The 27,671-nt window shown below is 63.5% G+C and overlaps 7 protein-coding genes across 7 annotated transcripts; all 7 read right to left on the reverse strand.

Moving 5' to 3' along the window:
* Positions 1-632: 632 nt before the first annotated feature.
* On the reverse strand, positions 633-1,154 carry LDBPK_040880 (hypothetical protein; the record flags this gene model as incomplete). The annotated part of the gene is made up of 1 exon (XM_003858102.1): positions 633-1,154. The coding sequence occupies one exon, from the start codon at positions 1,152-1,154 to the stop codon at positions 633-635; it is 522 nt and encodes a 173-aa protein (XP_003858150.1).
* A 1,867-nt stretch (positions 1,155-3,021) lies between these two features.
* On the reverse strand, positions 3,022-6,849 carry LDBPK_040890 (hypothetical protein, conserved; the record flags this gene model as incomplete). Its single annotated transcript, XM_003858103.1, has 1 exon — positions 3,022-6,849. One exon carries the CDS (start codon positions 6,847-6,849, stop codon positions 3,022-3,024), a length of 3,828 nt encoding a protein of 1,275 aa, XP_003858151.1.
* A 1,391-nt stretch (positions 6,850-8,240) lies between these two features.
* Positions 8,241-13,865, reverse strand: LDBPK_040900 (hypothetical protein; the record flags this gene model as incomplete). Its single annotated transcript, XM_003858104.1, has 1 exon — positions 8,241-13,865. One exon carries the CDS (start codon positions 13,863-13,865, stop codon positions 8,241-8,243), a length of 5,625 nt encoding a protein of 1,874 aa, XP_003858152.1.
* A 2,181-nt stretch (positions 13,866-16,046) lies between these two features.
* On the reverse strand, positions 16,047-16,790 carry LDBPK_040910 (hypothetical protein, conserved; the record flags this gene model as incomplete). The annotated part of the gene is made up of 1 exon (XM_003858105.1): positions 16,047-16,790. The coding sequence occupies one exon, from the start codon at positions 16,788-16,790 to the stop codon at positions 16,047-16,049; it is 744 nt and encodes a 247-aa protein (XP_003858153.1).
* A 1,567-nt stretch (positions 16,791-18,357) lies between these two features.
* LDBPK_040920 (hypothetical protein) lies at positions 18,358-20,145 on the reverse strand (the record flags this gene model as incomplete). The annotated part of the gene is made up of 1 exon (XM_003858106.1): positions 18,358-20,145. One exon carries the CDS (start codon positions 20,143-20,145, stop codon positions 18,358-18,360), a length of 1,788 nt encoding a protein of 595 aa, XP_003858154.1.
* Positions 20,146-22,028: 1,883 nt separating this feature from the next.
* LDBPK_040930 (hypothetical protein, conserved) lies at positions 22,029-22,475 on the reverse strand (the record flags this gene model as incomplete). Its single annotated transcript, XM_003858107.1, has 1 exon — positions 22,029-22,475. The coding sequence occupies one exon, from the start codon at positions 22,473-22,475 to the stop codon at positions 22,029-22,031; it is 447 nt and encodes a 148-aa protein (XP_003858155.1).
* A 1,953-nt stretch (positions 22,476-24,428) lies between these two features.
* On the reverse strand, positions 24,429-25,910 carry LDBPK_040940 (chaperone protein DNAj, putative; the record flags this gene model as incomplete). Its single annotated transcript, XM_003858108.1, has 1 exon — positions 24,429-25,910. One exon carries the CDS (start codon positions 25,908-25,910, stop codon positions 24,429-24,431), a length of 1,482 nt encoding a protein of 493 aa, XP_003858156.1.
* Between the last annotated feature and the right edge of the window lie 1,761 nt (positions 25,911-27,671).

The raw sequence follows: 27,671 nt of genomic DNA on the forward strand, positions 1-27,671 counted from the left end.
CCCCCCCCCAACTCTGTGTATGTGCGCGGGCTGGCTTGCGTGCGCTGACGACTCGGATAGCCACACGGGGAGGCGTTGAAGGAGGCAGCAGGCTCGGCAAAACCCGTGCGCCACTTCATCCCTGCGCGTGCCTTTCTTTGCTGTGTGTCGCCACCCGCATCACACACACACACGCGTGTACGTGTGCGTCTCCGTTGATCGGGCATACACGCGAGACGCCAAGCGGTGAGGGAAGGAGACAGGGAAGGGGGGAGGCGGAGGGGCGGAGAGTGGCCCATGAGGGAGAGCTGTGAGTTGTGTGCGTGCGTGTGTGATGCGGAAGGGGCTGGGTGGGGAATAAGAAAAGGCGGCTGGAGTACATGGCACTCGGAATGCTCAAGTGGATTGAAGATGTGTGCGCGTGTGTGTGGGGGCGGGGGGGGGGCGGGAGCGGAAACAGGGACGGCAGCCACGTGCACACTTGCTCTCCCCTCCCTTCCTTTCCCTCCACCACGCCACCGCCAAGGAGACCGACCCACATACACAGCGAGGCAAGCGACAACACAAACGGCGACCAGCAGCGAAGAAAAGAGTGGGCGATGGTGAACCGCAGACAGGATGACTGCTGCTGCGCTACAGCCCATGTCCTTCGCTCAATGAGGCAGAGACGGCAACGACGCCTCGCTTCGCGCGTCTTCCAGGTGCACCTCGCCGTTCTCACTGCTGTCGTCGTCTTCATCGCTTGCCACGAGGCGCTCTGTGATGGTGCGCGTCACGGTTGTCGTGCGGATCGTCAGAACCCCGCCGTACTCGGTCTCGTGGGTGTGGGTGTCGGTGGTTGTGTTCTGTACCGTGTACACAACCGGCTTTTGGTCCTGGAAGGTCGACGACGGCTGTGTCGTCGCCACGGCTGGCGCGGGCTCCGGGTAGGAAAGACTGCAGCTCACATCACTAGGATAGGGGTTAGTATTGCTTGCAGGCGTCGCACGGTTTCCGCGCACGGGCACGCAGCGGCGTGCGGGGCCCGCCTCGGCGGCGGTGTTGTCGTCATGCTCACAGCCAGCAGACGGCGTCTGTCCACCAGGTGCAGCGTAGGCGTAGGGGTACGTGATCGCGTCCTGGCGGACCGAGGAGGTCCGAGGATGGAGAAGTGGGCCGTGCGGCGTGGAACGCATGTTGCGGAAGGCTCTTACTCTTTTTCCGTTGGTTGCGCCGAGCTGTATCGCATCTAGTCTTCGGCCTACGTGTGCCTATGCGTGAACGGGGAAGAGCAATGGATAAGCCGCCCTTGTGCGGCGCGGCTTGTCGTTGCTGCCGCTCACGGCGATGGCCACGGCGGCAACGAAAACAGAGGTGTAGAAGAGGGGGTGTGCGAGAGGAGTCAGCGACAAAAAAGCACCACGAGAGGCGTGGAGAAGCGACATCGACGCGAACAGCCGCAACAACACGGTGCGTGCGTGTGTGCGGCAGGCAAACAGACGACGACTCTCTGGCACGGAGGAGAGGTGGGAGGGCCATAATGGTGGTGGTGTTGGTAGTGAAGGAGCGAAGGGAAAGATGAGAATGGCGGAGGTCGAGGATGCGGAGCGGCTTGGGGCGTGCAGATGAGCCTCCCTCTCGCTCTCTATCACGTTCTCTCTTTTCGCCAGCTGTGCCGAGCGTAGACTCTCCCCGCCTTCTGCACGAGCCACCGTGAGGGGGGGGGGGAGCTGACCGTGAATGCACCTGCACACGCCGCTGAGGTGCTCATCGCCTCCACGTTTTCCGATCGGCGCTGCTCTGTCCTACACACACGTGCACAGAGGCAGACGCCGATCCGTCTGGGCCCTTCCTACCTCCCCCTCCCTCCACATCCCTCTTTATGCTCGCACGGTGATCGCCTCATGGATGCGGTGGATGCTGCTCCTCACCGGCATCGCTCTCGCACGTGCCGTTGCCCCTCGTGCTTTTCTTGTGGGAGGACGAGGAAGAGGGTGGTGGTGGTTGAGTGCTTGGTGGTGCAACGCATCCAATGACTGAGCGCGCGGCGCACCGCTCTACGTTGAGTACAAGGCGATCTAGACGATCCAGAAAAGAAAGGCAGCCACGACAGTGAAGCGAGAATGGCGCCGTCGCCGTGTCGACCCGTGCAGCTCTTCTTCTCCTACCCCCGCTTGCTTCGTGACCTCGTCATGCCTTCGTTGGCGCCGGCTTCTGTGGTTCGTGCGCCTGCACGCACAGCGGATGCACATACACATAAACACACACACACACACAGACTTATACAGAGGAAGAGGGCAACCCGAGAAAGCAATGGGAAGCGCGCAGCGGAAGCACGGCGAATGCCTCCACAGTCACCCCTCCATTCCCTGCTCCCCCTCCCCAAAACAAAACAAAACGCAGCAAGCGAGGCTTCACCTAGCACCGCCCCGCATAGGAGCCCATCACCACAGCCATCGCCACTATCAGAGCGTTGGGGCGCATGACGGAGGCTGTCGAGGTCTTGGTGGCGGTGATAGTGATGATTATATGTGCGTGTGATGGAAGGCGTGACAGAGGGAGAGAGTGGGGGGGGGAGGGGAGGGGAGGGGAGAAAGGGATGCGATGCGTGAGCGCCGGCGCAAGTCCACACGGACGGAGCACCACCCGCCGATCCGCAGCGTCGCGTTTTGGCACATCTACGAAAAGCGAATCAAAGAATGAGCGCGCGAGCGCGAAATAAAAATGTGTGCCGCGGTAGCAACGCACACAGACACCCAAGCACACGCATGCGCGCACACCGCGATGACAATGATGAGGGCGCATGATATCCCTTGACTGCAGATACATATACAGATACAGGTGCACACATGAACAACAACAACAGGTGCGCAGAGACGAAAAGAGCTGAAGGGAACAAGAGCGAGCAAAATAAAAACATGCAAGCGCGCCATGCGAAACACGCCCGCGTACGCAGAGCCACCGAGCGGCAACAGTGCCTCTAAAACTGCTTCCGGCATACCCGCCCATCCACCCCAGCACCCCCCTCCCTCCAAGCACCACACTGTCACCGTTGCTTGTCAGCTACGAGTTGGTGGAGGTGCTGAAGCGACGCGTCGTGCGCGTCGTTGCGCCGTGGTGGTCTGACTTGACATGTCGCGTGACCGTGGTGGCACTACTACTGTAGTTGGGCAGCACATCACTATCCCTGTCTTCAGAGCCCTTCTCAGAAACCACTCGTACCGTCTCTGCTTTCGTTGGCAGCGTCGATGGTCGGCAGGCAGCGGCACCGCTGCTGCCGTTGCCGTCCCCTGTCGCCTTCGCAAGTGACTTCGTAGGAGGGGTGGGCATCCGTGGCTTGTGTGGGCGATGGGGCACTTTCACGTTGCCTGCCGGTGCCTTCACTGAGGGCTGCCGCTGCCGCTGCTGCTGGCGCGGAGCGGAGGCGTTGCTGAGTTTGGAGTTGACGCTCGCTGCGTCCACCTGTTCGTCTTTCTCTTCCATGTACTCGACGTGGGTGCTGCCGCTGACCGAGGCGGAGTCCGCCTCCCAGCGCGCGCTGCTCATGCTTTCATCAATGCTCGCACTGCCACTGCGGCTGCTCGTGTTCTCGCTGTCCATGATGTTGCTGACCGGCTCCCGTGTATAGGTGCGCACGCGCCGCGTCTTGATGATCTTGTAGTCACGAGTCGTCTTCACTGTCCGCGGCTGCTGCGCCGCCTGCGGGAGCGTTAGAGGATACACGTTGGCCGGTGCTGTGAGATGCATCGGCGTGCCAGACTGCTGACCCTGGCCGTCGGAGCCGCGCTGATGTCGCCGGTCGCACAGCTGCATCGGCGCCTTCTGCTGCTTCGATGGGTGGCTACCGCTGTGGCCGAGCGCGTGCGGCACGAGTTGCCCGCTCTCAGAGCTCGTCCGCGGCATTGAGGAGCTCTGGCTGCTTCGCCCACTACTGCGGCGGTGACCGAGTAGCGGCAGGAAGGCCGGGTACCCGTTCCACTCCGCCTGGAACGCTGTATTCGGCTCTACCAAGTCACGGAACAGCTCCCGACGCGAGTTGTGGCGCACATCCGGAACATATGGCCTCGACGGCGCCGACGAGGATGGATGAGCATCGCTGCCAGCGATGACCTCGCTTCGTGCCTCCTCCTCCTGGTACGGCGCGTTGCCGTCCTCGTAGTTATCTAGCGGCGCCTCCAATGCGGCACCGCTGCGGTGCGCTGGTGGTGCCGTATGCGTGTGCCGCTGCTGCGGCGGAGCACCACGCTGGGCCCAGCGACTCGGTCCATCGTCGAAGGCGTTTTCGGCCTCGCGGGAGTTGTGCAGGTGCACCCGAGTCCTCTCTGCCTTTGGCGGCGGCCGCTCCGGCAGTGGGTTCTCACGGGACTCGGGGGCACGCGCGACGATCGAGGGGGTGTCGTCGGTGGGGTCGAGGGCAATGTCGGCCTCTGAGGCTCCCGCGGGTCTGGACACCGAAGCGCGGTGACGCCAGCTCGGCGGGAGCGGAGACTGCACCAGAGGCTGCCGCTGCGGAGTCGGTGCCGGCGGCGGTGGCTGATGAGCAGGCGCGCGATGGGCACCTCTGTCAGGATTGCACTGCGTCGCTGTTTCGTGCCGCTGTGAGTGTGGCGATGTCGTCGCGGCCTGTCGAGAGGTCCGCGGCGGTTCTTCCTCTTCCTCGCGCCTCAGCGGCCACGCAGCCTCCGTCTGCTTATTGGCGCGCGGAGGTGGGCGGGGCGTCTGAGTCGTTACCACGTGACCGCACGGCTGGGCCTGTGTCTGTTCCTCTCGCCGCATCGGCGGTGGCGGCGCTTGCGGCGGAGGCTGCTGCTGGTGCTGCTGTAGCTCCGTAGGTGTGCGCTCTGCCCACGAGCACTCTCGCTCTTCGTCGTACTCGTCCGCGTCATCATCGGACGGGTACGGCGCCGGTGCTGGCTGTAGAGGGTGTGTAGGGTGGGTGGGGTTGCGTGGTTGCTTCTGCTGTTGCTGCGGTGGTGGCGCTCCCACATGCACTGGAGCAGCCGGCTGCCCTTCATCCTCGGAGGGCTCCTCGTCTGTGTCGTCACCTGCGCTGTCGACGAGGCCCTCTGTGATGGTCTTGGTGACCGTTGTCGTACGCACCGTCAGCACATCCCCGTACTCGGTGTGATGCACGTCCGTGTCTGTCTGGGTATCTTGGGTAGTGCCCACGACGGTCGCGTTAGGCACCACCGTCGTGAACGTGTCACCGCGTTCCGCGTGCTCGTTCGGTGCGTAGCGGACGAGCGCGGTGGCGTTGTAGGGCGATTTGCGTTCCTGGCGTGCGCCCGGCGTGCCAGAAGGGTGGCGCGGGTCGGCGCTGTGCCGGCCACTCGCCTGCACAGGCGCCGATGGCGGCACCTCCGTCCACTGCTCCGGCTCGGCGGCCTGCTGCCTATAGTGCCCATGGTCGCCTCCGGGACCACCGTACACCCCGTCATCGGCGTCGTCGCCAAGCAGCTCATCTGCGGGCATGTCGCCGACGTACTCGTGGAGGAAGTCGAGGCCCGGAATCGCGCGGTACTTGCGCGGAATGCGCTGGTGCCGCCGCACCGGATGCCCCAGCGTGTACTCCAGCTGCTGCATCGCTCGGTGCATCTTCCACGTAGCCTGGATCTTGGTGGCCATGTTATTACGCATCTGCTCCTCCAGCCGCCCCTCTAGCCTGTCGGCGCGGTGCATCAGATGAATCACCCACGGGTGGTCGTAGTCGTACACGCTGCACAGGATGCCCACGCAGCGCCGCACGAGCAGCAGTGCGCGGCTGTAGAGCGCGAGATCCTCGTAAATCTGAGCCAGCTCTATCTGGGCTGGGATGAGCAGCTCCGATTGCGAGTTGTGGCCAATCTGGACCACCTCGCAGCACCGCAGAAGCAGCAGCTCGCACGGCGAGGCGACCAGCTCGCGCGTCATGCGGCTGTGCAGCACAAACTCGTCCTCACGGTTCAACTGCGAGCTCTGCATCACATGCGGCGCTCGCATCTTCACGCGCTGGAAGAGCGGGCCAGTCTGCCGCCGCGGCGGGCGTGGCGCCATGGATTTCAAGATGGCTTCGTTGAGGCTGAAGACGCTACCTCCGTCAGACATCAGGCTGCTCTCGAGCGAGCTCATGGACGAGTTTGCGTCGTGCACGGCATCGCCGCCGTCGACGGCCTGTACCTTGGGGTGCTTGTGGTCAACGAAGGTGAAGCCTTGGTGATCGCGCTCGTGGTCGTACCAGATGCGCGCCATCCCCACCATAGCCAAGACGTAGCGCTTCAGCACCATGTACATGTCGGCGTCCTGCCGTGCAACGCGCTTCTCTGCCAGCGTGATAGCGCGGCTGTAGGTGTTCTTGGCGTTCTCGATGTCCCCCTGCTGGTGGTAGACATCGCCTTCCTTCTGGTACACCGTGACGGCCAGCTGATCGAAGCAGTCGTTGGGCACGCGCGCCAGGAGGGGGTAGCACTCCTGGAGCAGCCGCAGTTTCTCGCCCGGGCTGTCCTGCGGCACGGCGTCAGCCTGCTGGATCAGCTCCAAGACGCGCAGCGAGATGGGGTCGGCGTTGCGGGTGAAGGCCAGGAGGACGTCCGTTTCATTCCCAACGTCCCCACGAACACTCGTGCCACCGGCACTGCCGCTGCCATTCATTCCCGGGATGCGCTGACGGCGCTGCAGCGTGGCCTGCTGCAGCGATGCAGACTTCGCCTCCGGGCTCTGCGAGCGCGCCTGGCGGTTCACAGAGGCCGCTGTGATGGCGGCAGGCGAGCGGAAGTTGCTGGCGGACGCTCGTGGGGCGGCGTTGACGAGCATCTTCCTCGGTCGTGGCTCCGTCGCCGGTGCTGTGGAGGAGGCGCGGGCAGGCGACGACGACGCGGCAGGAGCCCGGCGTGGGCTCGACGCGGCATTCCCCATTTTGATGGCGGCGCTTCGCGGAAACGGGGGAGGAAGGAGGGGGGCGAGTGTGATGAAGAGGCGTGGCGGCGACAGGCAGTCGAACAGCTCCGCACGCGGACGTCCTAACCGACACACGCACACACAGAGGGAGGCCAACTGAGTGGCGACAAAACAATTAAGAACGAGAAAAGCAACGATGTTGATGAGGGAAGGGGGGGGGGGCGGAGCCGTGAGTGGGTGGCGGTGACAGTGATAGCGATCTGTAACCGTCCTCTTCCGCAGGAGCAAGGGGCTGCCGTCCACAAACACAAACACACGCACACCAACGCGAAGATATCGAGCACACACATACACACACAAAGTACAGACAGGGCAAAGGCATGCGTCTATGTACACGTGCACGAGCACACACGTAGACGTACGTGTGTGCTCGTGTGTGTTTCGTGCCTGCCTGTGATGGACGAAAGCACTCCAGGAGCCTTTCCAGTTGAAAGGCAACAGCGATGACTACGACGACCACCACAACGGTGCCGTTGGGGTCGGCGACAGGTGCCAAGGATGGCAGGGTGCGCCCTCCTCTCTTCGTTTTTTTTTTTTGCTCACGAGGTGCGCGTCTGCCTGGCTGTCTGTCTCTGTGTGCGTGTATGTGCACACACAAGGAGGCGGTGTGCTGGTGGGTTGGGGGGGGGGTTATACGTACGCGCGCGTGATTCGGTTTGCGTAGCGCTAAGGCAATCATAGACACAGGTGCACCGACGCGCCATGCAGCCCCACAGTCACGCCCAAGGGAGATGCGGTCACCACGTAAGAAGAAGAGGTGAGAAAGGGACGAGGGGTTCGGTGGCAGTGCAGCAGATTTTCTCGTGCGCCCTTGCGTAGGCCTCCCCTTCGTCAATGAAGCAGCGCGACGCAAGCGTGGTACGGTCAGAGAGAGAGACCACTTAGATCATGGGGAGCGTACACACAGACATCGGCGCATGCGCCTCTCTCCAAGCGTGTAGGTGCGGGTCGAAGGACGATGACGACTGTGCTGTACTTCTCTACGAGGATGTGTACACACGGACACAGACACACACACATACAGCGCGGGGAACGATAAGAAAATATAACGTGGAAGCAGGTAGGGAGGAAGGGGGAGGCACGAGGTGGCACCTTGGGTGTGCTGCCGCAGTCGCTGCTGCTGGCGGCACTGATGCACGCACGAACACCAACAGACATTACCCTCCCTCGCCCCCTCCACCCCCACGCCGCATTCGAGAAAATGAAAACATATATATGGGGCAGGCCACAAGCAGAACAGAGGCCTGCAGTAGCAACGACATCGGCCCCTGCAACGCCTACCACACACGGCCACGGCGATGGTGATGGCGATACCCACGAAGATTCAGTGCCCGCCCCCCGAGCCCCTCCTACATCTCCTGTGCGAATGAACGCCTTGGGTCGTGTGGCAGCCGCGGAGCCGACTCGGCCACCAATACAGAGTCGTCATCATTCCCTTCATCGTGCGCCCGCGGCGCCGGCTCCACCGCTTCGGCGGTCGAGGCGGCGATGACGGCCGCGGTAGCATCCGCGACTACGGTGCTGGCGACACCCACGCGGCGACCTAGCACTCGCGGACAGAGCGATGCCAGCTCCTCCGCGCTGACGCGGATTTTGTCGCAGTGTGCTGGTGCGGCGCCGGCGCGCAGCGTCCCGTTCTGCATCGTGTCCCCAAACCAGTCCCACGTCGCCATCTCAGCCGTCATGAGGCGGGCCATGGCGACCTGCTGCGTGTCGTCGCTGTCGACGGTGTTGCCGTCCGGTGTGCGCACCTCAAAGTAGAGGGCGAGCAGATGACGCAAGTACTCCTGCACCTCCGCCTTCGGTTTCTCCGGGTCAGCGGAGCAGAGGGCGACGAGGACGGCGCGCACGCTCACGTCGCTGCGGTCACGGTTCGTGTTGGGGTCACGCAAGTCTTCGAGCGACGGCTCATCTGCTGCCGTCCGCTCGCCGTTTCCTACGCCGAGCATTCCAAGCAGCGAGGCGGAGGAGGCTCGGCGCAAGACCTGGTCCATGCTTTGCCCGACAACGACGGCGTCCATCTGAAGTTCCTCAGCGACAGACCGTGTCGAGTAGCGGCCGTGCTTCTGGCCGGGGTCATGCTTGTCGGCCAGCGCCCTCTGCTGCTGGGCCGACACAACGAGGTGGTTGAGCTGCCTCGCGACCAAAATGGCGTCTTGCATCTCCATTGTGTACTGCACCGTCTCCGCCACGTGTTGCAGCCGCAGCACCTCGACAAGCCAGCTTTTACGCCCGGTCGACTGTGGCTGCATGCTAGGCGGGCCGTCCGTCACGGCGTACTCGAAGAGGTCGTTGATGGGCACCGGGGTGCTGAGAAAGCACATGATGGCGGGGTCGAAAAGGATCAGCCGCTTCTCCATCGCCGCCCGCACCGCCGCGGTGTCGATGCTTCCGCGCAACGTGCGATAGCTGTCAGCCGTCTCCGGCTGCACCTCCTTCCGGCGCGCGCTGAGGGTCATGATGATGTGCTGCATCGCCTGCGCCCCCTCCACAACCAGCGCGTCCACGATGGACGTGCGATCCGTGAGGACCACCCCCTCCGGCGTGACGACTTTTTCTGGGACCGGCAACGCATCCATCGCAATCAGATCCTCAATGAGCGCGGCGCACAGCTGATGCATGCCGCGCTGCGTCTTGGTGGGAAAGAAGTAGTTCAGCTGCACCGCCACGCTGTAGAGATCGACGCGCTCGGCCGCACCGCACGGCGTCGCCTCTTCCTTGGGGTGGCTGTCCTCGTGCTGGCAGAGCGCCGTGCGGCTGGGACCGCCTTTGCCACTGGCCCCCTCGTCGACGCCCGGTGACCTATCCAGGCGGAACAGCTCCGGTGCCCCGTCCGGCGGCCGCCGCGTCGGTGGCGTCGCGGAGTCCTCATACAGCGTGAGGTATGTGGAGAGAACCGGGCTGGTCCATACCGAGGCCGACGCCGACGGTGTCTCCTTGCTCGGCACGCGCGGCTTGCGCAGTGCCTGCTGCCGCAGCGCGCAGCAGGCAACGATGTTCGAGCAGCTGTGCAGAAGCGCCAGGCGCAGCTTCTCCTGCATCAGCAGGCAGTCCACAAACGCCGCCTCCGGCACCTGCTGGCTCAACATCGAGAACATCAGCGAGCCAAGGCCGCCGTCCACGTTGCGCGTCCGCGCCTTGTACATGAAGGCGTACGCCAGCCGTGCACCCGCCGTCGGCATCGCTGCGTACGCTTCGTTTGCCGCTACCACCTCGTAGTTCCACGGAGAGGCACCCAGGAAGTACAGCCACGTGCGACGCGCTGCCACCTCTTCCGCTGTCGTTTTCCTTGCCGCCTCCGCGCGGCGCCGCTTGGCCTCGTGTGGCACCGTGGCCGTCAGCAGAATGTTCGTCACATGGTCAGCGAACGACAGCGTCTGCGGCGCTGCCTCCGCCCACACTCCGTGTGGGCGGCAGCCGATGTTGTTTTCGTCTCTAAGCCGCACGCACGCCGCTTCGTAGTTGCAGGGATCGGCGCCGTCGCGACCGGCGCACGTCTCGGAAATAAATGCCTGCACGTAGGCGGACACGCGCCCGTCGAGCGCCGCCAGCAGGTTTGCGGAGGGGTGGTCAAGATTGTGGTAGATGACCGCTGCGGACGAAGGGCGTGCCCCTTCGTGGCCTTCTCCGCTCGCTGCGGTGCCGTCGTCGCTCGCCAGTAGGTCTTGCGCTTCCGCCGCGTGGAAGCGGGATAGCCACACCGTAGCGCACAGGTTTAGGTAGGCGGCTTCCCTCAGTGGGAAATACTTCAGCTTCTCTGCCGATGGCGACGAGGCGGGGCGGGAGCGGCTGCCAGTCGTGGTGGCCGCAGAGGCGTCCGCAGGCACCTCATCCTCAGGGTAGCGCAGCATCGGCAACACGTCGGGGTACCGCCCCTTCGGCATAAAAGAGCGCGGCATCGCGGCGGCCCGGTCGCACCGGTTGAGCTCGACGACGTGCATGACGTCCTCCATCTCTTCACTCGTCTCTTCGTTGATACGGACGTACTGCTGCTCGAGCGTATCCAGCATGTATGCCGCGTCCATGCTCGCCTCCTCCAGCGGATCCACGTAGACGTAGCGCTCCCCGAGCACGAGCGGCGCGGCGGATGCCTCCGTCGGTTTGCTCGTGTCGTCGGCCTCCTGCAGCGTCTTGGCACCGTCGTCGGCGCCCGTCGACGGACCGCAGAGCGCCTCCTTGCCTTCTCTGCGCTCCTCTGCCGTGCCCATCGCGTCCACGGCCGCGTCCCGCGGCGGCTCCAAGCCTTCGGTCGCGCCGTGCACGGCTGTCGAGCCGCCGCAACGGGGCGCATCCATCTTCTGAGGGAGTGTCATATTCATGCGGTCAGGGTCCACGGAGTTGAGCTGCTCATCCTCATCCCGCTCCGTGATATCGTCCATCACGGTTGGCAGCAGCTGCGCTGACGGAGGTGGGACCAGTTCTGCCTTCACCACAGCGCAGCGACCGCGCTCCACAGAGGCGACGGCCACTCGGCCAAGTGAGGTTGGGCGCAGTTGCGGTTCTGGCTGCTGCTGCTGCTCCGTGGTAGTCTCGGACTCGGTGACGGTGTGCACCGAGCGCGGTGCGTCGCTGAAGCACTTAACGGCGGGCGACTGCAGGCTGTGGATGCTCTGAATCGGGCTTGAGAGAACAGCAGCGCCGTGCCGGGACGATTGTGGACGGCTAGGCTGCATGATACGATCATCGGCCTCAAGGAGCTCATCGACGTTTTCTCCGTACGGCGAGCAGTCGGGTTGATGCTGCGGTTGTTGTGGCTTCTTCGAGGACTGCGCACCAGCGGCCGTCATCGCCGCCGCCGCCGCCTTGGCGGCAGACAGTTGCTCGCGTGTTTCCTTCGCTGCTGCTTCGCCGGCGTCAGCTGCACTACGGCCGTGCGGGAGGGTGTGCTCCGCAGGGGGAGAGTGGCGCGGGGGGACCGCATCCGGCTCCCGCTGCGGTGGTATTGCCTTCCTGACGGAGAAGCGGGGCGCCCCCTCCTCCTCCGCTGCGGCGTGCGGGCATTGTATGATGGGGGGCGGCATAACGGCGTGCAGGGGCCGCGGCTCGCCGTCTGGCGCGGTGTGGTCCGCGTAGGGGTCCGTCTTCGTCGGTATCGGGGCCGCTACCGTTGCACTGGAGAGCATGGCGGAGAGGGACAGGACCTCCTCGTGCGACAGCGACAGCTGCCGTTGCAAAGGCACACGAACAGAGTCACCGCCGCGGTGCCCCGATTGCCGTGTGGAAGCATCGCCGCACCACGCGTCTTGACGTCGCTGCTCTGGGATCATCTCCTCCGAGTAAAATGGGTTGGCTGGCAGCCTCATCCGCGGCGGGGGCTGTGAGTTGGCAGTCTCCGTCCGCTGTGGCAATACTGGCCACTTCTCTCGTGGTGGCTGTGGTGGTGGTCGCGGCTGTTCCCTGGCAGCGTGGCCGCGGCTCTCTTGCGGCGACGGCCGGCTGCTGCTGGGCGGGTATCTGGAGTTGTGTTGCGGCTGCTTCGCTGTCTCCGCAGGGGCTGACGGCGGCGGATGGCCCACAGAGGCAGCAGACGCGCCTGCTTTTTGGGGAGCTGTAAGGTTTCTGCGCGGCATCACGACCGCGTAGGTTGGCATGGCGCCGTACGGGCTGCCCGTCGGTATGTCACTCGCTGTGGCGGTCGCGCCACGGAAGACTTGACGAGTGAAGCTGCTGCGCGTGCTGGTGGCTTCGCTCGCCACGCTACTCGTGTCTTCTGCAGCCATGCCGGCGTAGATGTTGTTTTGGACGGCGCCGCGTGAGGGCCTCCCTGCAGGTCGTGTCGTGGACGAGTAGAGACGGGGTAACCGCTCTTGCTGTGGCGGTGCCGGGCGGGGTTGCGGCACGAACACGATAACAGGCTGCTGCTGCGGGTGCGACGACGAAGGCGCGCTGCTGAGGTCTCCTGCGACAATGTGGCGTACGTGACGGTGCTGGGCAAGTTGCAGAGACGGCTCTAGCGCGTAGTAGTTCAGCGGGAGCGACGGCTGTAGCTGCTGCTGCGGTGAGGCGGCGGCAGCGGCGTTCCCATCGTTGCCTGTCCTCCACGCAGACGCCGCAGCACGTGGGGTGGTGGAGTGCGCCTGCAAGTCGGTATCGAGCTGCAACTGCGGGGCTGGCCTTGCGTCTGCGATTGCCACCGTGGGCTCCACGTAAACGACGGATCGGCGCGTCTGCGAAGTGGGTGGCGGTCGCTGTAGTGGCCGCGATGAGTTGGCCCTCGCCACAAAGCAGGCATGCTCTAACCTGGCGCCCGCGGCCTTCGACGAGTTTTCGACTCCGCACGGCGTGTTCGGTGCGGGTGGGCGTCGATGGCTGCCGCTCATCAAGGAAGCGACGTCGCTGCTGACTTGCGGCTGCGGCGACAGTGAGGAAGACGGCGCCGCTGCTGAAGCCGGGGACTCTGGCATGTGCTGCGACGAGGGCGCAGGTGATCCGTGAGAGTGCCCCGACGCGCTCGTCCTGCTAATAAACCCTGTTTGCGATCCAGCGGAGCGCCGACCATTGCGGCCGACAAGTGGCGTGTGCTGCAGCTGCGCCAACGTCGGCTGGCGGCCGCGGCTGGCGGGATGTGGGGAGACTTGTGGAGGGGCTGGCGTGAGGGGGTGCTGCGGCGAGCTGCCACGCTGCGCTGCTGCTGTTGCCGGTGGTAAGGCCAGCCCCGCCGAGGCAGGCGGGGCCGTGTGGAAGGGAACGTCGCGGTTGTGGCTTGAGCCGAGGCGCGACGATGCGGAGTGCGGATACCGAGACGACGGCGCTCGCTGCTGTTGCTGCGGTGTCGCATGTGCGGCCGATGTGCACGTCGCCGCAGTCGCAGGGGAAGCCCCGTTTGGATGCCGATAATGGAGGTTTGCGGTTGAGGAGTCGTAGATGGTGTTCGCCGAGGTGGCAATGGGCCATGCTCGCCCGGTATGGGGCCGAGACGTTTCTGACGGCGCCCGCGTCGTGCGGATCGAGCAGCCGGCCCTGGCAGTGGACATGACGGCCACGGAGGGTGTGGGGGAGACACAGACACGAGGGCCGGTCGCAGGAGCGGTGGGAAAACGCAGAGCGAGGGAGAGGGAGGGGAGGCTTCTATCTTCTACGGCTACGCCACACACACACACAAACACACACACACACACACACACACGAATGACAATGAATGGAGGGGGCTAGGGGATTGGTTGGTTGGGTGCGGTAGACACGATGAGGGAGGATGTGAAAGATGCAAGAGAGAAAAAGAAAAGTCAGCTACAACAAGAGATGGAGCTGCTCAATGAACGGGGGCGCCGCTTGCCACGCTGCACCCACCCACACACGCACGCACACACGTGAACGACCACGACACCGAATATAAAATGTACGCCAGCAAGGCGAAGCGAAAGAATGAAGAAGAGAGCTTGTGTGTGCGCGCGTAAGAGGGGTCACGTTGGCGCGGTGGTGGTGGCGGTCAGGGGGTGGGTGGGGGGCGGATGTAAGAGAAGGAAGAAGAGGATACGTAGACGTGTAAAGCACGTCCACGAACACGAAGTGGCGCCTGCACCCACCCACACAGTACTCGTAAGAAGTAGACACGAGTCGATGCGCCCCTCCGAGTGGGGCAGTGGGGGAGGGGAGAGAGGGCGACTGGCAATATGCTTCTGCTCGCTGTGTCGGTTGGTGTGTGTGTGTGGTGTGCAAGCCGATAGCCCTCGCATAGTCACGCGCACGCAGACCTCTTGTGCGAAGAATGGGGGAGGTGGGTGGGTGGGTGAGGTGGGAAGGCAACGTGGGGTGATGGGATAACCGTGGGAGTGGCCTCGGTTGTGACTCTACACGGCTCTTTCCGTAGTTGACCTTCACCACACCCATGCGCAAGAAGCCCTCCTTGCTGCAAGGACGCAAGTTGGGATGGAGGTGTGGGTGGTGGTGGTGGTGGGGAGAGGAGGAGGGGGGCAGAGGGGCCGCACATGGGTTGCAGCGTTGCTTCAGCGACGGCGAGCACCAAGCTAAAGCATGCACAAGACCGAGGCGACGGTCCGTGACGCCGCCCAGCGCCCTTCTTCCGTCGCTCCCTTTCGGTCTTCGCCCCGCTTCTGCGAGGTGTCAGGCTGCCGAGCGGCAGTGCCGACCGTAGCAGAGGCGGGGGGGAGGGGGAGGGCGCGCGCCTCACGGACGTTGCATCCCTTCCCGATAAGAAGACACAGAGCGAGAGGCGGTTCCTTGTGCTAGCGTGTACGTATGTATGTTGTGTGTGGGTGTAGATAAAAAGGAGAAGGAGAGTAAGGAACAGAGAAGACGATGCGCGGGGACGGGTGGTGGTGGTGGTGGGTAAGAGCAACGGGTGGACATCCTCTGTTGAGCTGCCCCCCCCGCCCCCGACTTTTCGTGTCCATTCGCCACAACGCGCACAGTAGTGCAGCGTGCACGATACGAAACACATGTGTTGGACGCGTTGGCACCGCAGTCCCGCCATGATTTGTTTTCCGCTTGTCTGCATGCGCACGGGCCCGCGCGATTTCCTCTACCGCTCACTCTGTGCGCAGCGTGCAGCCGCAGCCAACACATCTGCACCCATCCCGTTGATTAGCCAGTGAACCTGTGCCTTCTCTCTCGCGCGCCTGCGCTTGCCTGTACCTATTCTTTGAAATCTCTAGTTTCCAACGCGTGTCTTGCCTGTGTGCTCCTGCCGCTGTCATGCCCTCCGCAAGTGTTGATAAGACGGTGGTGGTGAGGGTAGAGGGGAGGGGCACGTACACAGGCAGATACGCAGACAGACGGAGAGGGCAGGGGACTGTACAGACGGTCCGGCATGCGACGACGAGACACAGGTAAACCCACACACTGGAATAGGTGTGTGCACATGTGCATGCTGTGAGCGCGTAAAGGCTGACGAAGAGGAGAGAGGGGTAACCGCACGCATACACACACGCAGAGAGAGAGAGGGGACGACTATCGGCCACGCATGCTCTGTTTCCCTCCAAGCCAAGGGGTCGCTTGCGCGTACCTGCGTAGGAGTGTGCGTGCGTGCGCATGCCGACGTTGGAGGGCGCTCGATGGGGAAGGGGGACAAGGACAAGCCAGCCGAACGAAATGCCCCGCGGCACCGGGTGACCTTCGTGGCACGCGCATACAGGCCCACAGAAACATCCTCGCAGACAGCGCTGCATCGCCGCCCCCCCCCCCCAAATACCGCGGGTCTAGCAGTTCAGGAAGTCAGCCCCCAGTAACACCTGCATCGCCACAAGCTGGTCCCGCTCCGAGGTGCGGTCCAGGTCGCCAAAGACGTTAGCTTCGTGTAGGTAATGTGGATGACTCGCTAGCGTGATCTTCACCACAAGAAACTCGGCAACACGCATCAGCGTGCTGGACTCCAGTGAGCGAATCGGCACTTCAAGAAGCGGCGGCACACGTGGCGACGGCGTAGCAGGCGGCGACGTCGACAAGAGCGGCGGAGGCGGTGGCGGTACACACTCCACGTTGCTGGGAAATACAGCGGCGTAGCTTCGATAGGCGGCGCCATTGGCCTGGTGTCTGGCCTCGGCCTCTTCGATGTCATCCTCGTCCTCAATGATGGGGATCGGATCGTCCACCTTTACCTCAGCACTGCCGTGCGCCTTGTTGGCGGCATCGCTGCCGCTGCTGCTGCTGCCGGGCCTTGGAATGTGAAGCTCTCCTTGATGCTCATCTTCTTCCGCCATCGGGTACTGCTCGTGTTGCTCATGCGGTGGCTGGTCCGCGGGCGAGTTGCACTGATGCAGCCGCATCACGTACAGGCCCTGAAAGATGCCGTGGAGGACACGCGACCCCGCCGCGGCGGCCACAGGGAGAATAATACGCTTGCCGTCGTGGCTGCACAGCGAGACGTAGCTCAGCGGCTTGACGGCTGCAGTCGAGGCAGCAGCAGCAGCGGCGGCAAGGGTGCTTGCGCGCGAGTTGGCCATCGCTGCCCTAAATAGAGCGGTATCAGGAAAGGCGAGGAAGGGATAACGATGAAGAGAATGAGATCAGGATCGAACACCCGCACTCTATGCGCATGTGCGTGGACTGTGCGGTGGCAAGGAGGGAGGGCGAAAGCGTCGGCAGAGGGAGAGAGGGGGTGGGCGCTGCGACACACGCGCGCGTTACCGCAGTGAGAGAAAGGAAGATCGGGGCATCGTGCACGGTGGCTACAAGTAGTGCGTGCCGCGACAGCTTGCCGGCGTGGGTGGCGGCCGTCGTCGTACAAGGAGAGGAGGAAAACACAGCGGCGCCATGCTCCGTCACCCATGCAGCGCACAAGAGCACGCATCGATGTCTGTGTGCGTGTGTGCTGTCTCCTCGCGCGCATGGCGCTGCGAGGCCCCACCAACGCTGTTCAGCTGCTGCTGCGCGGTTCCTCTGACAGGCGGGGGGGGAGGAGGAGAGGGAGACTCGTTTTCTTCGCCGCCGCCGCTGCTGGTCGGCGATATTTTTCGCTTCAATTCTCGAGCACGCAGACAGGCACATCGAATCGCTGACGCACACGGACGCGAGACTGCGACATCGCGGCCTGCCTGGCGTCCGCGCGCGCTTCGACTGCAAACTCTTTATCCGCACCAACGGATGGCGCCCATTATGCGTACGTACACACACGCACACGCAGGACAGGCTACGACAAGAGGGGGATGGTAACATAGACCAGATAACAGGGGCTTCACACGCACACACACGCACGCACAGTTGCCGACGCAGGCGTGTTGGGCAAAGAAGCGGGCGGAAGGAGGGAGGCGGCGGCGCCAACATCACGAACACAGGGGCGCCGGCCATCCTATCCTTCTCTCACAACTCCAGCGAAGAAGGACTTAGGGGTCTGAAAGATGGAGGAAGACAGGACGAGCGCTGGAACAGGAGCAGCGCGAAGGCCAACGTTACAGCGAAAGCCGAAGCAAACTCACAGAACGCACACACACACGCACAGATAGAGGTACATGCGGGTCTACGTAGCTCACATCCATCGAGCAGCAGCCACAGCACCATACCAGCTCACTCAGAGAAGGGGAGGAAGGAGGATATCGGGGGACCACATACGTGCACACACGCGCAGACACACACACACACACACACAGAAACAAACACAGACGTACACACGGCGGCGGTGCACATGAGGGGACGAGAGAAAGAAGGGAAGAGCAATAAAAGGAAAGGGCCAGGCGACAGCAGCCACATCGACTCCCCACAGGAGTAAAACACGCATCAGGCACGTACACGCACCCACTGAGACACACGCACTGCGATAATAGGAGATCTTGAGAGCATCGTACCAGAGAACGCGTCGAGGCCCACGTGAGGGCCGAGGAATAGAGTGATAGAGGGAGACATGATCGGCAAGAGCCACACTGCGGCACCCCACCGTACGCATGTGTGCCGGTGTGTGGCACTTATGCTTGCGGCAGCAGCGTGTGTGCGTATGCGTGGGAGAGAGGCGTTGCACAGGACACGTGCGGCCACACGTCTACATGCCCCCCCACCTTCACACACGCCTGCCGGACGCTACACTTGGAGGAACACTGCAGCTTCCATCAGCCGTGCTGCGCGGCTCATCAACGCGGCTCGCTGCTCAGGCGGCAGCATCCGTACGTTTTGGGGGTCGCCCAAGACATGGGTGCCGAGATGCAGGTCCGTGGCCTCATCCGGCTGCAGTGAGCTGCGAACGACCATGAAGGCCGCCAGATCAACGAGGTCCTCGCTCTGCAGCTGCGGGAGCGGGTAGTTGGGCATGTTATCGACGCAGTTGCTGGCGAAGCAGGTGTAGCGCGACCCGTCCTGCGCCACTTGGCGGTTGGTCATCCGCGTCGCCTCCGCGTTATGCGCTGCCCCACCGGCCTGCCCAGTGTTCGTGTCCTCCGTTGACCCCCACAGCTCTTCTTCCTCTTCTTCCTCCCGGCTGCTCGGCGTCGGCGAGTTGTTGTCGTCGGAGCTGTGACCCTCTTCCAGCCCCATCAGCACCGCCGCCTTCTCCGGGGGCGAGACGGCAGCGATCGCAGTCGCCGAAGCCGTTCCGGGCGGCATAGCCGCCGGCGCGACGGTCGTCGTCGTTACGGAGCGCTCAGACGGCTCGGCGCCGGCCGCGGAGGTGGTCCCGCAGGTGGATGTGCAGACTTCGTCTTCCTTTGCTTCATGGGTCAGAAAGATGCTGACGTGCGCGCGCGATTTGCTTGCGCCGCTTCCGCCTGAGACCTGCGGCGCGGTCCTCGGCTCCTTCGGCAGCGCCACGGGGGCCAAGCAGCGCGGTACCGTGGCGGACTGCCCTCGCAGCGACTCCAGCTCTTCGGCGTCGTCCACCTGCGTGTCTGTCACCGGGGCGTCGCTCGGGAGCCCGTCGTGAGGCACCGGCGCCCTCAGCTGGATGTTCGCGTCGCTGAGGTGCTGCATCACGTAGGCGGCGTACGTGCGCGAGGCTGCCGTCTTAACGCGAGTCCCCCACTGGCTGCGAATACCGCCGCGAAGCACCTGAGGCGAGTGACCGGCGTCGCGGCTTTTGGCCGCCTCTGCCCTCCTCGCACTAGAGCCCTTGCCGGCGTCACCGCCTTCTTCACTCAAAGAGCGAGCGGTGCGGTCCTCGGTGGCCGTCGGATCCGACGTGACGGAGGAGCTCAGCGAGTGCTCATCCGCGCCATCTGGAGAAGCCGAGCGCGCGTGGGAGTGCTGCTCCAAGCCGTCGTCGTCATCAGCGGCTGCTCCGTGGGCCTGCTGCTGCTGCGGCTGCGGCAGCTCTGCCAGCGACGAGCTGCCCGAAGATTGCAGCACCACTCCCGACTCCCCACACCTACGACTGTCGTCTTGCCCGAGGGTGCCCGCGCTGCCGTGACGGCCACCACCGTCACCGCTGCTCGTCACGGCGGATTCGCCCATCATGGCGGACTCGCACCCTGGCAAGCACAGCAGCCCCTGCAGCGTGTTGGCAATGAAGGTGGACTCGAACCCCGCGACCATTGGCATGATGACCCACTTGCGACCTTTGAAGTTGGAGTCCTTCCACCCGACGTTGTGGAGCGCGATGTACGGGATGGCGATTGGTGGGACGGGACTGCTGCTGGCCGCGTTCGCGGCATTGAAGTGAGGCTCCCCGCAGTGCGGACGTCGCAGGCCAGCGGTTGGCGCCGCGCGTGCATCTTGAATCGTGATCGTCCCCGGCGGCGTGGGCTCCTCGGCCATCATCAACGCGGGGTCGCGGCGGTAGTTGAACCCGGACAGAGGTGGCTGTGGAAGCGGTGCTAACCTGCCGCTCATCGTCAGCGGCGATCGCGAGCTCCACTGTTCCTGCGGCGGTTGCTCCATTCCTTCTTTGACTTGGGGCTCTCTCACCCTCTTCGACCTGCTCTGACTCGCGTTACCGCCACAGGTCGTCAGCGCGGAGACGGCTTGGGAGGGGCCAGGACGTGCGGATGCTGGAGAAGTGGCTCCGTTGACGTTGATGGCGTGGAGTTGCAAGGATGGCGTGCGTGCGGGTCGAGCGAGCGCAACGCGAGGCACCGCCGCAAAAGACGACGTGATACACAAAACACGAAAGAAAAGCGAAACGACGGCGACGAAGCACGAGAGAGGGAGGGAGGCGGCGAGCAGGTCAGCCACACCGCACACTGCACACGAACGCTGGTCGACACACACTCACTCACACACAGCTGCACGCAAGGTCTGCACGCCACACCTGGACACACGCACGACGCGCAAGATCACGACGAGTGCGAGAGAGCGAGGTACGTGCGTGGGTGTCAGCGAGTGATGGTGGTGGTGGTGGAGGAGGGTGCGCGGATGTGGCAAAGAAGATGTAACAACAAGAAGAAAGGAAAACAGAAAGGCGCGCACGCACAGATTCTCAACAAGCCTTTACGATTTCGGGTTTGGTGTGGGTTCGATGTACGCTGCGGGCGTCGTCGTCGTGCTGGCGCTGACAAACACAGACGCGAGACAAACACACACACACACACACACACGCTGGCAGGTCCAACACCAGCCAAATCCAGGGAGCACACGACACTCACACCCTCGAGCAGTGGGACGGGCTTCGGGTTAGAGAAGGCAAAAAAGAGCTGCAGAACACAAAGGACGACCAACGGCCGTACTCAATCACAAGACAGCGGAGCACACTCAGCAGACACAAGGTAGAGCACGCGACCAAGGGCTTCTGGGAAAATACGTGGATGATGGGATGGCGCGGGGGGAGGGAGAGAGGCAGGAGGAGTTCTTGAGCGGGAGTCTCTCTCTGCGGCGGCGGTTGCCGTTGTTGTTGGGGGGAGATGAAGACGTAGGGGCCGAGAATGATGCGCGAGATTTTGCTGACGTGTGCGTGTGTGTGTATGCGCAACGGGCATGGGAAAGGTAAGGGATCGAGATAGGGCGAAGAGAGAGATAGAGACAGTGAGGGCGATGAGATGGTAGGCGTGGCATAGGTCGTTGAGAGGGGTGTCATCGCTGTGATGCCTTGCGGGCCACGGTTGTGCAAATCTGACAGCGCGCTTTCATGGGCGCTCCGCCTTCTCTCCTTGAACGTGCACACGTGCGTTAGCGTGTGTGTTTGTGGTGCTGCGAGAGCGCACCGGCACCCTTTGTTGGGCACGCTACCACGCGCTCGCCCCCCTCGGGGAGGGTGAAGGGACCGCTGCGCATCCAGGGATGGCGATACGGTCGGCGTGGCCGACCCCGTCTCTTCTCTCGCTCTTTTTTTTTTTGACCACGCGCGCACACACAAGGCAACAGTGAAGCAAAAACACGCCGAGAACAGAGTGAAGCGCACGCCGCCACAGACGGGAGCAACACAAGACCGAACTATCACACACACGGCGACGGCCATTGCGACAGCGACGACACGAACGAGGAGGAGAAGGAGGGGTGCGAGGAGCTGGAAACGGGGAGAGGAGGGGGGGGGGCAGCGCAACGGCCGCCAACACTGGCTAGAGAGCATGCCTCATGCAGAGATACCCCCGTACACACTTTCCATCTCTACATCGATACAACTTCCGCTGACAACACGAAAAGGCGCGGCACCGCCGCCACTATCCGCGCCATCGCAGCCAATGCGACCCACACTACGGCGGTGAGCCGTCCAACCGACGCACACACACACGAAAACATTCACCGACATCACGATAAGGGGGACTCGACACCGTGGCGTGCTGTCATCCATCATCACTGCATTTCTGCCTTTTCCGACTGAGCACCGCTCACCTATCGGCAGACGCTACCTTCACTCTGCGCGGGATGTACATGTCAGGGTCCTTGAAGACCGTCGGGTTCATAATGTCCACGCCGCCCTCGGCGTCCACCTTCTTGCGCACTGCCGCCACCGCCTCCAGCAGGGGCGGATGCCCCATCTTCTCATCATAGTCACGCAGCCACTTGCGGAGTTCGCCCTCGTGGCGGATGGACGTCATTGTTTCGCGCATCACCCACGTTGACTGCTTGTGACGCACGACGCACTCCCGCATGTCTAGCATGCGGCTACGGCAGTCGTACAGCACATCCAGCTCTTGGCTCTCCCGCATGCACGTCATGAGCCGATTCCAGAAGCGGTGGCAGTTGCTCTCGTTTCGGTAGTTGCCGCTCATGCCGGTGATGCCTGGCGTCAACATCTCGTCACCGCCACTCTCGCGAGCGCCATAGAGAGACATGATGCGCTGCTGTTCCGAAGCACGTGTGTGTATGTGTGTGTGTAATACGGCTGAGGGGGCTGCTTCTACGACTGCTCTTTCGACGGCGCAGGAGAGAGGGCGATCAGGCGGCACAGACACGCTTGCACGTGGTCGTCTTTAATAGTTTCTCGTCGTCGCCGGATCACTGCATGCATGCACGCGCACTGTCACCGCCAGCCGACAGAAAGAAGAGTTGCCCGTGGCCGAAGGATGGCTAGGCCGACTTGGGTGGGTGGGCAAGGGTGCAGAGGACCGCGTCTCTGGTGACACTGCGCACCAACCGCCGCCGTTGTGGGGTGTCGCTGTCTGTCTTGTTTTCGGTTTCGCGCGGAATACGCACGGCTACGCGAAGGAGAAGTCGAGAATCACCACACAAAGCAGAGGAGGACGGACGAGGAAGAAGCGGAGGTGGGCATGCGACACACCGGCTCGGCGGTCCACCGTGAGGGTGCTTGATGAGATTCCGTCGACACCTCTCCCCGTCGCGCGTCGGTGTGTAGATGTGTGGGGCGGGGTGCGGATACTTGCACACAAACACACACACACACACACACACACACAGAGGAGATGCCCGTTGGTGCCGGCAGTATCCGGCGAGCAAGATATCATACAGAAGGACATATCGGTGCTGCACGGTACGAGAGCATTCACCGCACTACCTCAGGCCCACGCCCCCCCTCGTCCCACACCTTCTTCTGTGGAACTCGTGCATCCGGATGACGGGTGGGGTGGGGGATGCGCACACCTCAGCGCGTGGTGCCTCAGCGGCCAGTGCACGCCCACTCTCCGGCTGGAAGCCGAGCAGAGCCCCCCTCCCCCTCCACCCCCTCCTATCCCCTCGCCGGCGCCGGGCCACTTCGCGTGGTGGCAGGGCCAGGGTGCCTAGGGCGTTAGAGGGGGAGGTCAGAGCGACCGGCGGCCGTGCACACGCTTGTACGATCCATATGGGCGGGCGACGTGCCAGCGTGGCTGGAGCGTGTCTCCCCGACCTGGGCCCCCCTCACACCGCCTACGGCTGCTTGGCACCACGCGGAGAGGGGGGAGCGGGAGGGGGCCTGTGACAGGGCCGTGAGAGGGCGGCGTGGACTGGAATTCATCTCGCATGGCAGAGAGATGGACCGAGTTTAACGAAAATGAAACGAATATGCAACTCGCGCATTAACACGCGCACACGCACGGACACACAAGAGACCCCTCAGCAGCGGTCGGGGGGTTCGGGTTGGGAGGTTGGATGGAGTGTGCGTGTGTGTGATGGCCCTCGTGGAGGGAGGCAGGAGGCGTTCGTAGTGCACTTCCGTTACGAGAACAAAGGAGGACGTGGTGCTGGGAGGCCACGCCAAAGGGCCGCCGCCGTCGTCTCCCGCGTGTGTGTCTGCGTGTTCGGGACGAGGTGGTAAGACAAACACCGCTACGCCCCCACACGCACACGCACAGCATCACACCACCACACACCACCACCGACCCTCCGCATATTCACCGACCCATCGCATCTCACGCGTGTCGCTCACTGTACACAGTCTCACCTGTCCGCTTCGAAAATGCAAAGGCCCGCAGCCCCGCACTCCCCTCAGCCCCTCACGACGAAAAACCCCCAGAAACAAACTGAGCCAAAGGAAAGGAATGTGACTAAAGCCAACGAGCACACCATCCCGCGCCCACGTGCATGCGCATCGGCGTGCGCCTGTGTCGGCGACAATGTCATCACCGCCTGCAAATCAGATCAACCGCCAGTCGCCTGCTCCGATCAACCTCCGCGTAAACACCCCCCCCGCTGCCGCCGCCGCCATTATCAAAACACAAGCCGCACCGGTAAGAAGAAGGCCACATACATGCAGACAAGAAATCAACACTCCTCGCACACGGGCACACACACACACACACACACACACGCACGCAGAGGCGCCCCACCAGTCGGTGAAACCAATGACCCCGCTACGTCGCGAACCAAGAACGGTAGCGCCCCTTGAGCTCCTGCAGCTGGGCGTCGTTGAGGTGGAGCGGCCTTTCATCCTTGGAAAAGTCGGCGATGGCCTTCTTCTGCTCCTCCGTGAGCTCCTTCGGCAGCATGACGGCAAAGTGGATGTAGAAGTCGCCCGTCTTGTTGTGATTCGGCCGGTGCACGCCGCGGCCGCGCAGCACGAGCTTGTCGCCCTGCTGCGTGCCGACAGGAACCCGAGTCTCGACCTCGCCTGTGAGGGTCGGCACCCGCGCCGTGCCACCGAGCACCGCGGTGGAGAGCGTGATGGGGGTGATAACGTGGATGTCGCTGCCCTCGCGGTGGAAGACAGGGTCGTCCTCGACGGAGATTTCAATGTAGAGGTTTCCAGGCGGGCCGTTGCGCACACCAGCCTCGCCCTTGCCTGTCACCTTCAACCGCTCCTTGTTGTCCACACCTTTCGGCACCGGTAGCGTCTGCACGCTGCGGTCCTTTACGATGCCCTTACCGCTACACTGCGTGCACGTCGTTCGACCAAGCTCGCCTGTGCCACCGCAGTGGGTGCAGTCCTGCTGCATGTGGAAGAAGCCGGTGGACATCACCTTCTTGCCGCGACCGCCGCAGTGCGGGCATTTCGTGCGCGACCCGGTGTCCTGGCAGCCGCTGCCGGTGCACGCCCCGCACCGGCGCATCGTGTTGTAGCTGATTTCCTTCTGGCACCCGTTGACGGCGTCGAGGAAGCTGAGCACGAGCTTGTAATGGATGTCCGCGCCAGGCTCCGGTCCTTGCGGCTTGCGGGTCTTGTCCTTGCCGCTGTTGCTCATCTTCTGGAAGATCTCCTCGAAGTCGTTGAAGGAGAAGCCGCCCTGGCCGCCGCCGGGCTGGTTAGCACCGCCCATGTTCGCGAACGGGTTACCACCCGCCGCGAACGGATTGCCGCCGGCGCCGAAGGGGTTAAAGCCGCCGCCCGTCCCGCCGGGCCCACCGAAGCCGCCGGCGGCGCTGGCGTTGCCAGTCATGTCGTACAAGCTGCGTTTCTGCGGATCGGAGAGGGTCTCGTAGGCCTGCTTCGCCTCCGCAAAGTCCTCAGCGGCGGTGGGGCTTGGGTTCACATCGGGGTGCAGCGCCTTGGCGCGCTTCTTGTAGGCGGACTTGATCTGCTCCGGTGTTGCGTTTCGCGCCACGCCTAGCACCGAGTATAGGTCCTTCTTCGAGCCTCCGCCGGACTGCCAGCGACGGTGCTGCAGCAGCGCCGTCGAGCCGCCCGTCGCCGAGTGCGCGGCGCCTCCGGCCGAAACGGCGGCAGACGACAGCAGCGTCTCGCCAAGCGAGCCAGCGGTTGCCATCATTACGGACGCCGCCGCCAGCCGCCGCATAGCCGTAGTGCGCGGCAGCAGGTGCACGGGACCATAGGCGCGGTAGAGGCGCGCCGCTGCGGGAGGGCGAGAGGCGGCCAGCCGGCAAGGGGAGGCCTTCATGTGCAAAGAGAGGAGCTCTATGGAAACCGCACGTGCCTACCGAAAGCAGCGGGGCGGCAACACACGAGCAAGACCCGACAGCGCGCAGGCACGCGATGCCGTGTGGACGCGCGCGGAGAGTGGACGAGGGAGAGGGTGGTAGAAGAGATGAAGGCGCAGCGAATGAGGGAAGGAGGGCCGCAGCCACAGCGCCGGCGATAGCGAGGGGAGGGGTGGGGCCTAACACGGGGCAGTGGTGTGCCGAGCCGAGGGAGAGAGTGCGACGCGCGGTGAAGGGCGAGACGTTTTCGCAAAGGAAGACGCAGAGAGAGAGAGAGAAAACTCGGACGGCCGTGTCTCTCCGTGGACGCGCTGTACGCATGCGCGTGGCAATGTTCTGGGAGAGGAGGGGGAAGGGAGGGGCGCGGCGGCGGAGAAAGGCGTCTTGTGCCTTGGCGCGCCAGTTCGAAGAGCGAGAAGCTGAGTAGCACTCACGGGCTACACGCACGCACGCAGAGCTTCTGTTAGCGACTACGAAGTACCGAAATCCACACAGACACACAGACACCAACGCGTCGAGTCCTGGTAGCGTATCCCTCGTCGACGCCTCGCTTCCGCTGTTGGTGCGTGCCTGCTTTGTTTTTTTTTTTTGTTCTCGCCGCTGAGGCGCATATCGAGAAGAGGAGCGCGTGCGGTGTGCGGTGGGTTGCGCGGGACAACGAAGGGAGGAACAGGCGAGGTGCAGTCAGCAAGTGGGGAGAGAGCGGATAAGGGCACGAGGTGGTTCAGAAGACGTGGACGCACGTGCACAGAATACACGTACGCACGCACGCGCATGCCCTCCACAAACACCGACACGTGTGTGTGTGTCCATCGTGTGCGGCCACATGCCGACGTGAAGTAAAGGGGTGACGAGGGCGTGGGAAGGAGGATACGCCGAAAGCCGAGCAGCAGCAGCAGCAGGCAAAGGGGGCTTCTCCCCACACGCACCAATGCCGCCTTTCCCCTCTCTGTTTGCTGTCGCTGCTGCCGCGGGGTGTTGCGAATGTGCCCTTGGGTTGATGCCTGTTATTTGGTGTCGTAGGGGCGTTGCTCGGGTCCGGAGAATCTGCGGCGGTCTACCTTTAGCGGCGGCGGACGATGGAGGGGGGTGGCAGAGGCTCCACCCGTCCTCTCCATCGCGGTCGTGCGTTTCGATCATCACCCGCGGTTTCGAATCCCTGGAAACACACGCATACAAACAAAGAAAAGATAAATCATCATACCATAAGGGAAGTCCGCGCCGTGCGGCGAACCCACAGACACGCATCCGGCTGACGGAGAGAGAGAGGGGGGGGGAACTCGATGGGTACGGCGAGGCGTATGCAGACACACGCCTGCGCGCACACGCCGGCGAAGCCATCCCAGTCACGCACCTCTGGTGGCCTCTCCCTCCCTATGTCACGAGGACGCCGCCGTAGCACACACACGCACGCACCCGTTTCCCCACGCGTTTCACGCTGCTGCGAGAGCTTACGCCATCACGTTGCGCATCGTGATCTTGCCCTTGGGGGCGATCAGCTTGCAGTGGGTACCGCGCTGCTCGAGCTTGCCGGCGTCGCGCAGAGCCTCGTACTCGGTGCGGAGGATGTTGGTGAAGCCCCAGTACTTGGACATGACGATGATCTGGCGGCCGGGGAACTTCATCTTGGCGCGGCGCAGGGCCTCGAAGGCCTGCGGCACGTACGCCTCCTTGGTGCGCATGGACAGCAGGATCTGGCCAATGCGGACGCGAGCGCACAC

The sequence above is a fragment of the Leishmania donovani genome, chromosome 4 (genome assembly GCF_000227135.1).
Source record: "Leishmania donovani BPK282A1 complete genome, chromosome 4".
NCBI lineage: Eukaryota > Euglenozoa > Kinetoplastea > Trypanosomatida > Trypanosomatidae > Leishmania > Leishmania donovani.